This window comes from Puntigrus tetrazona, chromosome 13 (assembly GCF_018831695.1).
Source record: "Puntigrus tetrazona isolate hp1 chromosome 13, ASM1883169v1, whole genome shotgun sequence".
Classification (NCBI taxonomy): Eukaryota; Metazoa; Chordata; class Actinopteri; order Cypriniformes; family Cyprinidae; genus Puntigrus; species Puntigrus tetrazona.
The window spans coordinates 14112103-14128315 of record NC_056711.1 but is presented as its reverse complement, the minus strand read 5'-3'; the positions used below and the strand labels follow the sequence as shown (position 1 = coordinate 14128315).

The 16213-nt window shown below is 37.4% G+C and overlaps 1 protein-coding gene across 1 annotated transcript; it reads left to right on the top strand.

Annotated features, from left to right (window-relative positions):
- The first annotated feature begins 1230 nt into the window (after positions 1-1230).
- On the top strand, positions 1231-14930 carry dcaf5 (ddb1 and cul4 associated factor 5). The gene is made up of 8 exons (XM_043254761.1): positions 1231-1844; positions 4088-4231; positions 4319-4495; positions 5736-5865; positions 7178-7391; positions 9123-9189; positions 9272-9399; positions 11718-14930. Exons 1-8 carry the CDS (start codon positions 1637-1639, stop codon positions 13029-13031), a joined length of 2382 nt encoding a protein of 793 aa, XP_043110696.1. The 5' UTR covers positions 1231-1636; the 3' UTR covers positions 13032-14930.
- The last annotated feature ends 1283 nt before the right edge of the window (positions 14931-16213 follow it).

Sequence of the window (16213 nt, the reverse complement as noted above, 5' to 3'; positions counted from 1 at the left end):
AAGCCAAAACATGTCAAAGCAAACAAATCCAACCATCCCATAATTAAACATGTGCAATGATGTCAGTCTCGTTCTGTTTCTGGTCAGCAGAGGTTTTGGTGCAATTTAATGGAAATATTTCGTGCTTGTCCAGACCGTAATAGGTTCATAATTTATCATACACAGTCTGTAAGGAGCTGTGCCGATGATGTCAGCTTATAGTTAAAGCTGCGCTAAAGAACTGTCTGTTTGCTGTTTAAATGTATACCTGCCACTAGTATTAGTTTTGTTTTGTCTTTTATTAAAAAATAATAATTTAAAAAACTTTTAGCTTTTTAATTTAAAACTTGTGCTCCAGTTATGGGGAATTACTCAGATAAATTTGTATTTGTAAGAAAAACTGTTGAAAAAAATACTACCACTGTAATTCCTTATGGAATTTAATAAAACTACACACACTAAAATTTGTTTCGCTCCCTGCTTGTCATTTTTATAGTTGAGTGAATATTAAGTCGATATTCGATTTTTGCACTTTTAGTCACGAAGCACCAATTCAGAACTAGACTTACAGTCTTTAACTCTGCTAATATTTTCTCTAAATCACGAGATAGAATACCAAAAGCATTTGAATGTTTAATTGAACATGATTACATTTTAATCAGAATGCGTTTGAATCTGAATAGATTTTACATCGCTCTTTTTTTGATACGAGTACATTTATCAAGAGTAAAGAGGTTTACTAATGTCTTTACGTTTGAATAAAGTCTAATGATAAAATATGATTTAATATTGTTTCCATTTGCATACATATTATAAATAATAAAATCTTTACATTATTGTAAAATTATATATAAATCTTTTGAATCTAAATAAATGTATAATATTTATTTTAGTAAATTAATTGAAAAAGAAAAATATCTTTTAATATAATAATTTGTTATTATATGAAGTGTTATAAAGTTTTTCCCCTGTATAAACAGCTTATTTTAATGTGCTTGTTTAATATGTTCTATTTAATTTACTTTAAATATTTTAAATATATTGTTAACTAGATAAAGTAAGCTTATATTGTCCTGAATGGTTTATTTGATTTTAATTTATTGACTGATTGATTGATTGATTGCTTGATTGATTTGATTTGATTGCAGCATTTTTGTTGGCCAATTTCCTGGGGGTAACATTTCCAGGTAAGTTGACGGCTTCTTTCATTGAGATGACTGGAACGAAATGTCACAATTAACCAGAATACATATTTTAGTAGATAGATAATAACGTACATATAAACAAATAAATACTTAAATAGATATGTACACAGTTACATTTTTTAATAACAATAAAACCTAAAAAAACACAGCACAAGTGCAAGTGTTCACAAATGATATAAACCGAAAAGATATAAGATTGTATCAGAAAGTACGGGAGTTCGCGAGCCGCTCTTGTGACGTCATCACCCTTGCACCGGAGCAGGAAGTGCCGGCGGTCGGTGGGACTCTAAACAACCTTCTGTTTTTGCTGCGCACTTTTAGGCTTTACCGAGCAAACATGTAACGGTACATCCTCCAGCCGAACCACAATCCACCGAATCACACCCGAGCTCAAGCCCATGACGGCCGGGACACTCTAGCGGCGGCGTTGTGACTCGTTTACCGGAGGAGAGATGAAGAAGGTGCGGGGCTGCGGCATGCGGAGCGCCGTCGGGTTCCTCTCCCGCAGGACGATCGGCGGACAGCCGCAGCTAAAGGAGGACTTCCAGCGGCGCAGACTGGCCGGCTGCTCCAGCCTCTATAAGAAGGACATGCTCGGGCACTTCGGCTGCGTCAACGCCATCGAGTTCTCCAACAATGGAGGCCAGTGGCTGGTGTCCGGTAAGATCCTCCGGTTCTGCACGCTGATCTTACTAATGTGGGTCACCGAGAGAAAGACAGACGGGAGCAGAGAACAGACACGCAGAAGAAAACGTGCATTGACGGGATTGCTTTGACGTCTTTACTTTTTCTAGATTGTGCGTGCGTGTTTTATTTTTCCGGGCATTGTCAAAAAATCAGGTTTGAGTGTTCTGTCAGAATTATGTAAACGTGCTAAGTGTGCACTCAAGTGTAAAAAAAAAGTTTTGCACAGATGAGCGCAATGGTTAGAGTAATGCCATTTAAAATGATACTGGATTACATAATGCACATCCACATGAGATGAAGATCAGTCTTTTAAAAAAAGGGCTTTTTTTTTATTCTGCACGAAGTGGGTCGCCCCTTTATGGGCGTAACCATGTTGACATCACGTGACCAGCCTTATTGCAAAACACTAAAGTTACTGATAGTTTACTAAGTAATTTCTGATAAAATAAACAATAATATATCTACCTTGCCATAACTGGCAAGACATTAAACACTAACAGCTAACAGCCGTAGTAGCCACACTGGAAAAAAAATGCCTGTCCAACATGCAGTCTGTTTGATTTGTTAGAAATGAATCCTAAAATGTAAACTAACACGTTCACAAACTTCACCCATCCAGGCTGAAATCAGTATGAAGTGTTTAACACTAGTAGCTCACTATTAGTTCTTTTTAAATGCGAGCCAGATACACCTTAACAAAACTAAGTGCGTGCATGTAGGTGGTTCAGACTGTAGAAGGGCCTCAAATGTTTTTAGTCAGGACTCTTTCTTGCTGACTCATTAATTGGTTGCAGCTGTTACTGATTCTTTTCGCTTCACGCATCTTTTCCTGTTACAAGTCCTTTGTATGTTTTTGCACTTCCATATTTACAGTTTTTACATTAGGCGTGTGCAGCGTGGCGAATCCCGTGCTCCTGACCTGGAAACCAGGAAATAACATACCATATTAAAATTGTGGTTTCAAGGCCTGGAAAGGTTTTCTAGCAATGCTGGACTTAAGTATTTTATAAGCTAAAAGAGACCTCTAATTGCATCCAGTAACGACTAGAAAAGTCGTGTAAATCCATGGGTCAAATCACTCAGAAAGGATTTTGAAAAGAGAATGTATATATTAGTTTTGTGCAGAAATGTAGATGAGCTTTGCTTTAGTTTCACAGTGAAACTAATTTCAAAACCCAGAAATTTCACTTTCATTTTGTGCATCAGATACTGTTGCAGATGCAACAGGTTCTCTAGTCCACCTATATAAATAAAACATGTCAATCTGTATAGTCTTACAATAGACTAGACCTATTCATAAGGTTGGGGTTTGTAAGAATTGTTTGATGTTTTTGAAAGAAGTCTCTTCTGCTTACCAAGTCTGTATTCATTTCATCAAAAGTAAAGAGATTAATATTGTGAAATATTACAATTATTTTTTTCCTTTTTTAAAATGAAATTTATTACTGTAATGCTAAGCTCCGATCATAATTCATCAGACATCTGTGTAATATGCTGATACTTTTCTTATGATTACCAATGTTGAAAACGGTTCTGTTGCTTAATATTTTTTGTGTAAACCCTGATATTTTATTCCAGGATGCCTTTATTTAAAAGAATGCGTAAAGGAACAGCATTTATTTGCAACAGTCTTTTTTTTTTTATCAATTGAATGCTTTCTTAATAAAAAAAAAAAATTCTTAAGATTAAAACGGCATGTGGAAACTTGTCATTGTTGTAATTTAAGCCCGTCACCTAAATCTCTTTCATACAAATGGGTATTTTCCAGATGGCTCATAATTTCATTTGCGGACATAATTCATATTTTAGATTTGCCATTCAAGTTTGTCACTCACAACACATCATTAGAGCTTTTCTTTAAGTCTCCAGGCTGTGCATTATTTTACTAATATAAAAAAAATTAACAATGAAAGTACAGATTAAAGTATCTGTATTGTTATTCATAACAATAAACTAAACTCTTCATGAATTCACTGAGTGCAACTTTATCACGTTTAGATATTAGCACCAGCTGTAATGTAATGAGCGGGCTACATATGTTTCTTATGATATGTTTCTTATCACGACTATGAATTTCTCTGTTGAGAACAGGCCTCCCAAACTCTTCTTTTGCGTCTGTAAAACAGCCAGATTGTGCACATATAACCTTACATTCATAGCCTCGGGAGAGTGATGCTGAAACATATCTCTGGTGAATCTATTAATATGTTTTGTAGGTGGAGATGACCGCAGGGTGCTGCTGTGGCACATGGAGAAAGCAATACACTCACGAGCCAAACCAATCAAGTTGAAGGGAGAGCACCTGTCCAACATCTTCTGCCTGGCGTTTGACAGCACCAACAAACGCGTTTTCTCAGGAGGTAAAACAAGCAGCTGCTCGGGTTTGTGATGCTGCAGCTGAAACAGAAGGGAGATCAAATGTCTGATGCTGATGTCTGTCCCTGCAGGAAATGATGAGCAGGTGATACTGCACGACGTAGAACGCGGAGAGACGCTCAATGTCTTTTTGCATGATGATGCTGTGTACGGTCTGTCCGTCAGTCCTGTGAATGATAACGTCTTCGCCAGCTCGTCTGATGATGGCCGAGTTCTCATATGGGACACACGAGAACCGCCACACGGAGGTACACATTTAATAGTTTCATTTTTAAAGGGGTCATATGATGTTGCTAAAAAGAACATTATTTGGTGTAATGCAATGCGTTTATGCAGTTTAAGTTTTAAAAAACATTATTTTTAACATAATTACATTGTTTCTTCTCTGAGCCTCACCTTCCTGAAATGGGTTGATATGTACAAAGCTCATCGTTCTAAAAAAAGCAATTTGAGCTCTGATTGGCCTGCTTTCCAGTGCGTTATGATTGGCCAAATGCCGCAAGTGTTTGGCATTACTATGTGATGCTGTGTCCCGGCACTATGACACAAAAACAATAAAATCCATTACAAATAAGGAATTTGTTGCATCCAGTGGGGACATAATTACTGATTATAATGACTTAGTACTGTCTTTTTACACATTGTGTTGCATCGCGTCTTGTAAACATAACACCATGTCTGCATTTGCGATCAGAGAAACGACAAACAAAAGGCACTTCACTGCTCAAAACTTGCGCTTCAAAAGTAAGTAGCAGGTTTTTTTAAAAAAAGGAACTGTAACTTACGTAGAGGCTATAAAGTGAGGCAATTACAACTCTGCAAGGACAGCCTGGTGCTTCTGACTCGCACTCTTTGTGCACAGCCAGCATAGACTGCTCTGCACGTTTTAGGAATCTGTTATCTGTAAATGGGCTGAACACTCTATAATACTTGTGTTGAAATGTTCTGGAACAATGTTGTAAATACAACTCGATCACTTATATCTAGCTTTGTCCTCTTTTGGAAGCACAAAGAAAGTAGTTTCGCTTTCACAACAAAGCACTACAGCGAGAATAATAGTTCTTCCTTCTTTCTTTGCGTAAACATGAACCCACTCTGTGATGTAGACAAGAGCCGTTTAAAATGAGGGTGTAGACAAGTCATAACTTCTCTAAAGGATATCTCTGGTTTTGAGACTTTAGGGATCTTATCTATGCACTAACAGCTTGTAACGCTCCAAAGAGAAAGGAAATTGCATCATATGACCCCTTTAATGACAAATAAAGGATAATCACTTTAGTGTCACATGATCCTTCAGAAATAGATAATATGCTAATTTGGTGCTCAATAAACATTTCTTATTATTATCAAGGTTGTGCTGCCTAATATTTTTGTGGAACCCATGATAATTTTGTTAGATTTTTTTTGTCTTTTTTTTTGATTTTTTTTACACCTAAATCCTGAACTGTTCTAGATCCGTTGTCACTGTAATTCTGCTGTGTGTTCTAGAGCCGTTCTGCTTGGCCAACTACCCCTCAGCGCTCCACAGCGTGATGTTTAACCCTGTAGAACCCCGTCTGCTGGCCACTGCTAACTCTAAAGAGGGGGTGGGACTGTGGGACATCCGCAAACCCCGCAGGTGAGATGAAGATCTGTCTAAAAACATTCTGTCACAGTCTATCACATTCAATCACTCTAACGTTTTCCTTCCAAAGTCTAAAAGACATTATCAAAAGAAAGTCTGAGAGGGATCTCAGCACTTTCATTCAGTAATTTCGTGATAGAGCACCATAAATTCTATGTTAATTCATTTTTTGGAGTATGAGTTTGAAATCTTAACAATAAGTAGTAGTATGTAACTCAAGGGAGGTTTGATTTTTACTAATCTGCTACTTCAGTTTTAATGTCAAATCTTTTTTTAATGATTCTTTTTTTGTACAATAATACAATCTTTTATCGACATGTTTGCATTTAATCACAATAAATATAAACAATGTATTATTTAATGCATTTTACTTTTAGATTTATATATTAAGTCGCTCAAGCTTTTTGCAAAACATTTCAACACAGCCTGTAGCGTACTTTTCTTACGTTAAAAGTAGGTCATCACAAAAATATTAACAAAATTACCACTGACAGAAACAGTTGGCTCTCATGCCTATTCTTTTGCATTTAAATCTTTATTACAAGCAATCCCACAGGTCTTAAGTAACTAATAAATAATAATTTCTATCTCTACATGTGCATCTATGATATTGACAAAAGTCCAATTCTGCTTGTTAGGCAAAAACGTATTTTTAATGGCAAAAATGATATGGAAATGTATTAATAATCATTTTAAATTGTAATATTTACAATTATTATTATTATTTTTATAGTATTTTTAATTGAATGTATTCTTTGTGAGTTTAAGAGAGACATCATTAAAATAATCTTACTGAACCCAAACATTTCCACTCAATGGGTTTTTTCAGGTACTAACTTGTTAACTGTATTTTTTTCCTGGTTATTGCACAGCTGCTTACTAAATATGTAAATAGACTGCAGAGGGCCATGAGGTATATGAAGGTAACAGTTAGCTGCCATCAACAAATAGTCGTTCAAATAAACAGTTTAGTGTCATTATACAACTATGTCTGGCTGCAATTGGTTAATGAGAATCAAGTGTTACCGAGAACTGTGTTTATAAGTTGCTGAACTATGTCCAGTAAAAGCTTGAACGCTTGATTCAGTCCAAATATGGACTGCTGTCTAGCTTATAAGGTCAGCTACATCATCATAGCTGTCTGCTGTACTGCCTGAGACCAGCAGAGGACAGCAGAGCTTGCGTAAAGATGTTCATAGTTCGATCGCTATAGACAATATCTCCCGAAATAACACGCATCTGAATAATGATCTTTTATAATAATCTGCTTTCCTCTGTTGTTGATGTTTCTCTCTCTGCGCTGTAGTTCTCTGTTGCGGTACGGAGGGAGTTTGTCTCTTCAGAGTGCCATGAGTGTGCGTTTCAACAGCATGGGGACGCAGCTGCTGGCTCTGCGCAGACGTCTGCCTCCTGTCCTGTACGAGCTCCACTCTCGTCTGCCCAGCTTCCAGTTTGATAACCAGGGCTACTTCAACTCCTGTACTATGAAGAGTTGCTGCTTTGCTGGAGACCAGGATCAGGTTAGATGAATAGAACTATGTGAGACTTTCATTCATTTTAAATTGCAGAAAAAAACCTTAAAAACTACCGTTAAAAAATCTATATAAATTTCAATATACATTTTTTTACTCGAGTAGAGAGTTAGGTTGTATATCAAATCACCATATTTTACCACTTTTTGATAGATGATGCACCAAGGGCTGCTGAGAATTTAGCTTTGCCCTCACAGGAAAAAATATATTTTAGAATATATTTAAATAGAACGAAGTTATTTAAATTGTAATAGTGTTTCAAATTAATTTGAAATAAATGCAGCCTGGTCAGCACCTCCTGGTCAGACTTCTTTCCAATTTCACATAAAATGTCTCAAATCTTTAGACAATCTTTTAAACAAATCTCAAATATTTTTGTTATATTATAGTAAATATTTCACTATTTACCAATATTTTGATAATAAGGAGGGTGAAATGGAAGTTGTACTCCGCTTGTAAAGTGATCTTAACATGGCAGACACCAAAAAAACCTGTTCCATGTACACTAAATCATCTTTTATTAGGCTGCTGATTTGACTATGGCCGCTTGGGTCCTTCATTATTTTGGTTTGAGTTCCTGTCCATCAGACACCAGTCTGACTGGTTAACTCGGGGATAACTCACATCTTTTATTCAGAAACCACTAGATGACAGAATTAACTAAATCTCTCAATGACCCATGCCTAATAAACCTAATCTGTCTGACTGTCTGAACAATATAGAGTGAACAACTGACTAACTTAACTAGTCACTTTCAATACATCTGTTAGTGGGTATTATAAAAGTGTATTTGACTAATCAGTGATTGCGCAGGATAGGTTTCATGTGCATGTGTGTACATGTTTGTGGGTTGGTGGACGTGTGGACGTGTGTGTGTGTGTGTGTGTGTGTGTGTGTTTTCAGGTATGTTCAGTGAGGGAATGTTGGGTTATGGCTTGTAGAAGCTTGTTTTATCAGTGTTGAATCTAAAGCTCAGCAGATGCTCTTCTGTCTGTCTGTGTGTCTGTGTGCGCTCTGGTCTCTTGGGTTCTCTGTTTGGATTTTTGTATGTTTATCCAGCTGTTTCTGTTCTCTCTTTCTGTCTGACTGTCCTACACCTCCGTCTACAGAACAGTGGATTATCCTCCCTAAACTGTCTGTAACATCCGCACAGCTCAGTGTGTTTGTTTTACTCAAAACTGTTTTCAGAAATCAGATAAATGTGTCTGAAAACTTCCCCTTACAAAAAAAACTAGCTATTTTTTCCCCCCGTTATAAATAAAGTTAATGTTCTATGTTATTTATACTCTACCATTTAAATATTTGGATTGGATTTTTTTTGTTGAGTAAAGTAGATGCTTACCAAGGCTCCTGTAATGTTGTGAAATTTTTTTTGCAATTTAAAATAACTGTGTTCTATGTTAAAATGTCATTTATGCCTTTGGTGCCAAAGCTGAATTTTCAGCAGCCATTACTCCAGTCTTCAATGTCACATGATCACATGATGAGAAGTCATCCTAAGATGGTGATTTGGTGCTTAATAAACTATTTAATTATTATTATTATCATTTTTCACAAATATTTGAATGGTATAGGTAGAGAGTATATTTTATTTTATATACATTTATATGTATTACATTTTTAATTTTAATTTAATTTACATTTTTTTAAGACTGTCATATTTCTCTAGAACTCTCTAACATAATGTTTTTGTAATAATATATTTCTATGTCATTTCAGTACATCTTGTCTGGCTCAGATGATTTTAACCTTTACATGTGGAGAATTCCCAATGACCCTGAAGCAGGTAAACACAGACACTCATGCACAGGCTAACCGTGTCTAATGTTATTATTATTTATGGACTCATTCTCTCTCTGTCTCGACAGGAGGTCCGGGTCGAGTGGTGAACGGGGCTTTTATGGTTCTGAAAGGTCATCGGTCCATCGTGAATCAGGTCCGCTTTAACCCTCACACGTACATGATCTGCTCCTCAGGGGTGGAAAAAGTCATTAAGGTTAGTGACTCTTATGCAGACATTATAATAAACGCATTGAATATCAGAACAAACTAAACAGAAGAGAGAGTTCATCAAAAATAATTTTGTTTTGCATTCTGTTATCATTTACTCATTCTGTTATCATTTATCATTTACTCATCATTGTTCTTTTTCTTTAATGGATCACAAAAAGAGATGTTTACTCTGAGTTTTTTATACTACTGTAAAAAATAATGGGGACGGTTGGATCTATAAATATCTTTCCCTTTATTATAGCTCTCCAGTCTCATTTTTTTAAATAAATGACTACTTTATTTTCAGAGAGAACACATTAAATTAATCAAAAGTGACAGCAACGACTTTTATATTATTTTAATAAATGGTGAGCATAAGAGACTTCTTTATAAAAAATGCTATCATTGACAGAAATTTTGGTCTGGTCATTGCACAAACTTGCGAACACAGCCCACAAAGGCATTTTAACTTCTTTTGTGATACATTTAGGTTGCATTTTTATGATATTTGGAACAGCATCTGTTGACATTCATTTAGAGTTTGAGGAAGAGAGCGGCATAACCATCCCTAATGTTTTCTTTATCTGCTACATGGAAGAAAGTCATACGGGTTTGGAGGGTGAACAAATGGACAGAATATGATTTCTGGGTAAACTATTTCTGCCTGACACGAACAGACCTGCCGCACACACATGGAAGAAAAGATCCTGCGTGTGTTAGAAAGATCATCTTGTCTGAACTTGTGTCTGTCCTACATTTAGTTTTAAATGAATTTCTGCTGTCGCTGATTCAGACACACCTAAAACCCTGAAGGCACAGAATCTCTATGATTTTTGCCCATCTCACACTTTACCTGTCTTGCTGACCTTTCACGGTTTATTTGCCTGTATTAATATGAAGCAGAAAGTTACAGCTTCACAACTGTAGCTTCCTAAAAAGTATAGCGTAATCAGCGGTTACTTGTTGCGATGTCATCATGACCACAAGGTCTCCATTTTTTCAATGTTGTTATCCAGCTGTCATGCTGTACGTGAGTTGGTTTCTTCAGTCTTGTCATGGGCTATTGTGAGACTGCGTGCGACTGTACTTTTGCTGGTGGTTCTTGTGAAATCTCGTTTGGCACGCAGTAGATGTTGAGTAACACTGGAACACTGTGGGCCTGTTCTTGCTCACTAAACTCAAGAGTCAAGTATGTCAGAGACCAGCATGGCATGTTTTTTTGTAACACACAAACAGAGACGCATCTGCTGTGTTTGTACAGACATAGAAGAGGCTACAGTGATTTATACACATTCGGTTCTGTAATAATTCTTGAACATTTCTGGGGCGTTAAGGCATGTTTCACACTCACGTATGAGTGAGTAAGAAAAGCTAGCGTAACCACAAAAGCTGACTCTCACGTTGTGCTTTCACACTGGCTGCATGTTAAATGCGTTTGTAGTCTATAAATATTTTAGACGTTAAATATTCTCTTATGCTGAACAATGCTATATTTATTCCATCGATAATACAGTAAAAACTGTAATTTTGTGAATTTCATTACTATTTAAAATGAAAAAAATAATTATTTTAAAGTATTTTAAAACTGATTTTTTTCTTCTGATGGCAAAGCCATTACTCCAGTCTTCGGTGTCACAGTATCCTTCAGAAAAAAAATCTCTAATATGCTCAAGAAACATTTCTTAATATTCTCAATGTTTAAATTCAGGATTCTTTTATGAATGTAATATTTTAAAAAAGAGCTTTTTTTTTTCAAATATATTTTAAATGTCTTAACTGCCTTTTTAAACGGTAGTGTAAGAGATGTTATATTATAGTAATGAGATTAATTATCATTTTGTCGCTGTTATTGACAGTAAGGAATAAAACAAATTTTGAAAATGGAAAAATGTCTGTTTAGTTTTTAATGTAAATGTTAATTCCTTCCTAGCTTTGAGACATGACATATATTTGTAATCTTACTATAACCTTTTACCTGATGTATAAAAAGAAAAAGGTATATACAAGATAGGGAAAAAGGGTCAGTTCAACACAAAGTAAATAAAATAGTTTTCTTTAGCACAATCATAGTTTAATATATTCATAATATTACTATATTATAATATCTTTATAATAACATCAATGTTGACCTAAAACTAAAATAATACCCATTCTTTATTCCCAACACTTATTTTATACTTTAATAATAGAAGTAGCAGTAGTATATATGCACACACACAGAGTGTATATGTTTAAAAAGAAAGTCACTTAAAATGGAAAAAATGCTAAATAAATGCCTGTTCCATATAAAATGGGCCTAATTCACACCCTTTGTCTCTGTAGGTGTGGAGTCCTTATCAGCAGCCGGATAGTGTTGGTGATCTGGAAGGCCTGGTGGAGGACAAGTCTCGCTCTCTCTACACTCATGAGGAATACATAAGCCTGGTCCTCAACAGCGGAAGTGGCCTGTCACATGATTACGTCAGCCAATCAGTGCAGGAAGACCCCCGGATGATGGCTTTCTTCGACTCTCTGGTTCGGCGAGAGATTGAGGGGTGGAGCTCGGACTCGGACAGCGATTTGAGCGAGGGCGCCATTCTACAGCTGCACGCGAGAGCCCGGCGGTCTACACGCTCCACACGCTCCACGCCTCGGTCTCCTGCTATTGTATCTGCCGCTCACCACAGCGACTCTGACCACTCCTCTTCATCTTCATTGGCTGGTCCGGATGCATCCGGGAGCGAGCGGGCCGATCAAGATAGGAGCGTTTCGCAGAGGAGTCGTACGAGACCGCGTGCGTCTGCTTTTCTGCTAGATCTTGTGAACGAAGACTCCGATTCCAGCGGTTTCTGGTTGGACCCTATGCCCCGTCCCAGATCTCCAAGTCCACGTGAGAACTCAAGCCTTTCTAGCCATGCCTCCTCTGCAGGCGTGGCCTCCAGTTCTAGCTCCTCCCCCAGCTCGTCCTCTAGCTCCTCCTCCAGCACGGACGGTGTAGACGAGGAGCTGCGCAGAAGCAGGATGCGACAGCGCAACGCAGCAAGGTGGAGGCGCCACATGGGCGTTTCAGGAAGAGACTCCACAAACAATCTTCACGGCGCAACAGATTCGTCAAACTACCCCAGCATTTCCATCCATGATCCGTCCTCACCCTCTTCATCCTCAGGCGACGAAGGCCGGCCTTTCAGGAATCGTGGAAAAGATAAACCAAGCGGACACGGCTCAAGTCCTACGCACTTATCTGACAGACAAATGCAGTCCAGAAGTAGACGGCGCTTCACTTCCTCTTTCTCAGCTGGTGATGCTCCTTTGGAGAGGGCGAAATCTCGAGTGGGCTTTCTCGCAGAGTCAGGGGAGGAACCGGACCGAGGGAGAACTAGCGGGGAAGAGTTAAGTGCTGTGGAGGAAATAAACGTGACACTCAGCAGTCGCGCCACAGCAGCTGGGGTTAACGGACGTCCACATGCAGATGAGAACCATGCAGACTCTATTCACCCAGAATGCTCTGGGTCAGAACTCAATAAGAACCCTGGTGACTCCAAGACCCAGGGGGAGCCCTCTGGAAGGGAGATCTCCAGTGTTTCTGGGAAACGGACTTGTTCGGACTCAGGAGACGAGGAGGATTCTCAATCGGAGAAGAGGGCGAAAACGTGGTGATGTCACAGCACAACTCACTGACTCAGTCAAACTTTTTTTGAGTTGTTTATCTTTGGACGTTTTTGGTTTATTATTTTTGAACCAACCTCCCTTTTTCTCTTTACCTGATGTCATGCATTCTGGGGTCAAACCACAGTGATGACACTAAAAAAAAGATATTAGTGATATAATTATGTTATTGAAAGAAAAAAAAATAACTGCAGTGCTTTTGGTTTTGTAATATTTCAGTTCCATTGAACCTGTAACCTTTATGTTGTTGGTTCTGGTTTTGTTTTGGGGCTGTGAGAAGAAGAAAAGTGATTTGAAAGCATTTCTACAAGGATGCCTTTTCTGAGTCTGTATGAGTGGAACTGGGGTGGGGAGGGGGTGAAAACAGTGTTTCCTTGGTAACCTCATTGAGCAGCAGCTCAATGAGAGTTGTGCATTAAAGTTCTGTTCCAGTGTTTCCATAGAAACCCTCTTGTTATGTCTCTTCTTCCTCATCGTCCGCCATTTAAATCATAGATATGTATAGGTAGATGACTTATTAGCATCTTTTTATGGGCCGCTGTAAGTAAGAGGTACAGCTACGTTGCCTGTTAATAATAATGTTAATAATTCCTCACATTTATATAGTGCTTTTCAAAGCATTATGGGGGTCTCTTCATCCACCATGTAGCATCCACCTGGATGATGTGAGGACAGCCATATTGTGCCATAGCTTACTGGTGGAGAGGAGACCGAATGATGAAGTCAATCAGTAAATATTTGGATTGTTAGGAGGCCATGATGGTCAGAGGCCAATGGGCAAATTTCGAAAGACATCCTGGGATTTTTAATGACCACAGAGAGTCAGGAACTTGGGTTTAACATCTCAAATAAAGGACGGTGATTTTTACAGAGTTTGTACATGCTCCTACCAGTAACGTCGTTCTGCAATCACAGAGGAGATTACCAGTAATTCACCAGTATTGTTACAACTTTTCTGACCAGCAAATTCCCAGAACATATTTACCTGTATTTTTAAAAAGGTCCTGTTCACACAAGATCTCTTAACGGTAGTTTGCCAGTAAAATCTCTAGGAGTGAAAGAGGGTATTGTGTCAACGACGAGCAGTCAAATGTGGCATCTATCTTTACATATCTATCATTCTAATCATCATCAAACAGGAAGTAGACTGTTGTTATTTCTGTGTGAGTGTTCTAGGATATTCTGATGTGAGAAACGTCACCATGGTGATGCATCAGTATCTGCTCTCCATCTGTCTAATGGAGCGGCTTGAAGGGCCGAGTGAAAGATTAATGAGAGCATATATGAAAATGTTGTAGGTCAGTGTAGGGCTTGTTGTAAACTCATCCTCTACAGTCGACTGATAGTCCAAATCCTAATCGAGTGTTTTGGCATAAACGTTAAAGTAATTCAAAATTACAGGGAGAGTTTATACCCAAAGGACACAAATTTACCCACAAGTCACTGCTCACTAACTCAGTACTGCATGAAGTTTGGAGTCTGGTTTGATTAAGACTTTTTGCATTTGGCTTAATTAACCACAGATGAACTTATTGTGTGCTGTATATAAAATATTCCACTTTGCTAAGTGTAAGTGTGAATATAGAAATGAATGTAGAATATATAGAATCTATTTGTTCTGAAAAAAATAAGCAGGTATTTATTTATTGATAACAAGTGACAAAATGTTTTTTTTTTATTTGGGTACATGGTTAAATGTCTATTCATAGATGAGTCTTGAAAATGTTTTCACATGAATTTAAAGGCAGTACAAATTAAATCAATAATTATTACAGTTTAATAGGAATTTCTGAAGGACCATATGACTAGAGTAATGACTGCTAAAAAAAATTTAGGTTTATTGTCATAAGAACAATTGTGTTTTTGCATTAAAAATATTTTGCAGTATTATTTTGCTGTATTTTTTAAAATATATAAATGGATTCTTGGTGAGAGCATATTATGTCATCATTGTCAGCCCCTATAATCTGTAACCCAGAGGTTGTCTGTTTGATGACATTGTAGACCAATTAAAATGAACTAATTGTGTCAAGTAAAGTGAAATCTTACAGGCATCCCCTGACTGTTTTGCAAAGAGCTGGGAAACCCTTCGTTGGAGCCCTGTGAATCAAAATGCAGTTATTTAGTTTGACACAAAACAACTGCAGAATAGTTCCCGAGGCTGATGCTGAACAGATTCGGCTGACGCCATTCAGAGAATTCGCAGAATCACTGTAGTTTTTGTAGTTAATGAAAGCCGGCGGATAAGGAACAGGTCTCCCTGTAGGAAATTAACTACAGCTTTTCCACTCTCCACACTGGCCACACGCACACACAGATGGACATGCTCTTGCCTCAATGAACAGTTCAGGGCACCCATAAATGGAATCGTCTCTCTCCGTTGTTTAACACGATAAGGAAACTCCACCCAACGGTAAGCGCTGTACTGGAATTGCTGAATGACAGTTATTTGGCTGATGTCATTCATGAGTACGGTTACTAATAAGACACACCCTCCCATGTCTCATGTAGAAGTGTGATTTGCCCTTAGATGACCCCTCCTTTAAAATTAATCCTTTCTAGAATTCTGTGCTGTTCCCCTAAATCCACAACACAGGCCAGTTTCACTTTGTTTGCGATATTTCTCTTGACAAGGACCAGAAAGCACCCTGAGAGTTAAAATATGGGGAAAGATACCCTCCATTGTTTTTTTATTCCATATATTTGTCTAGTATTATGCTAGTACTAGAAGTACTAATTTATCACCTCTGCATGTAAAATATAGTTTCTTGTGTTAACGATATCTTATTAATATCATTATCAATGGCTGCTTAACATCTGTGATGTTGATTTTGAATACTCTTTGTAAGAGATGTATTTTATGCATTTTAAATAACTTAAAAACTTTACATTTATTTTAAAATGTACTGCCATGTTTTGTGTTGTCAGAATACAGATCATATTAAATGAAAGGAAATTCATTTAAATTAAAAATCGGTTGCTTGGAGACAATATTTTCTGACAATAAAAGAAGTCTTTCTTGCTTATGTGGCTTATATGACATTTATTAGTTTGCATTGTTTAAAAAATATTGTTATTATTGATTTAAGTTATAGGTAATTTAAAAAGAGATACAAAAATGGTATGTGTGTGGGAGGGTCGAGGCGACAGAAGGATGATGATGTTTTTGCTCA

What these genes read in the sequence shown, in the direction of transcription:
- dcaf5 (XM_043254761.1), top strand. Translation starts at nt 1,637, where the DNA reads ATGAAGAAGGTGCGGGGCTGCGGCATGCGGAGCGCCGTCGGGTTCCTC. An exon ending in CAAACGCGTTTTCTCAGGAG is followed by an intron (nt 4,232 to 4,318) that starts GTAAAACAAGCA and finishes CTGTCCCTGCAG; the next exon opens with GAAATGATGAGCAGGTGATA. An exon ending in GGGTGGAAAAAGTCATTAAG is followed by an intron (nt 9,400 to 11,717) that starts GTTAGTGACTCT and finishes TTGTCTCTGTAG; the next exon opens with GTGTGGAGTCCTTATCAGCA.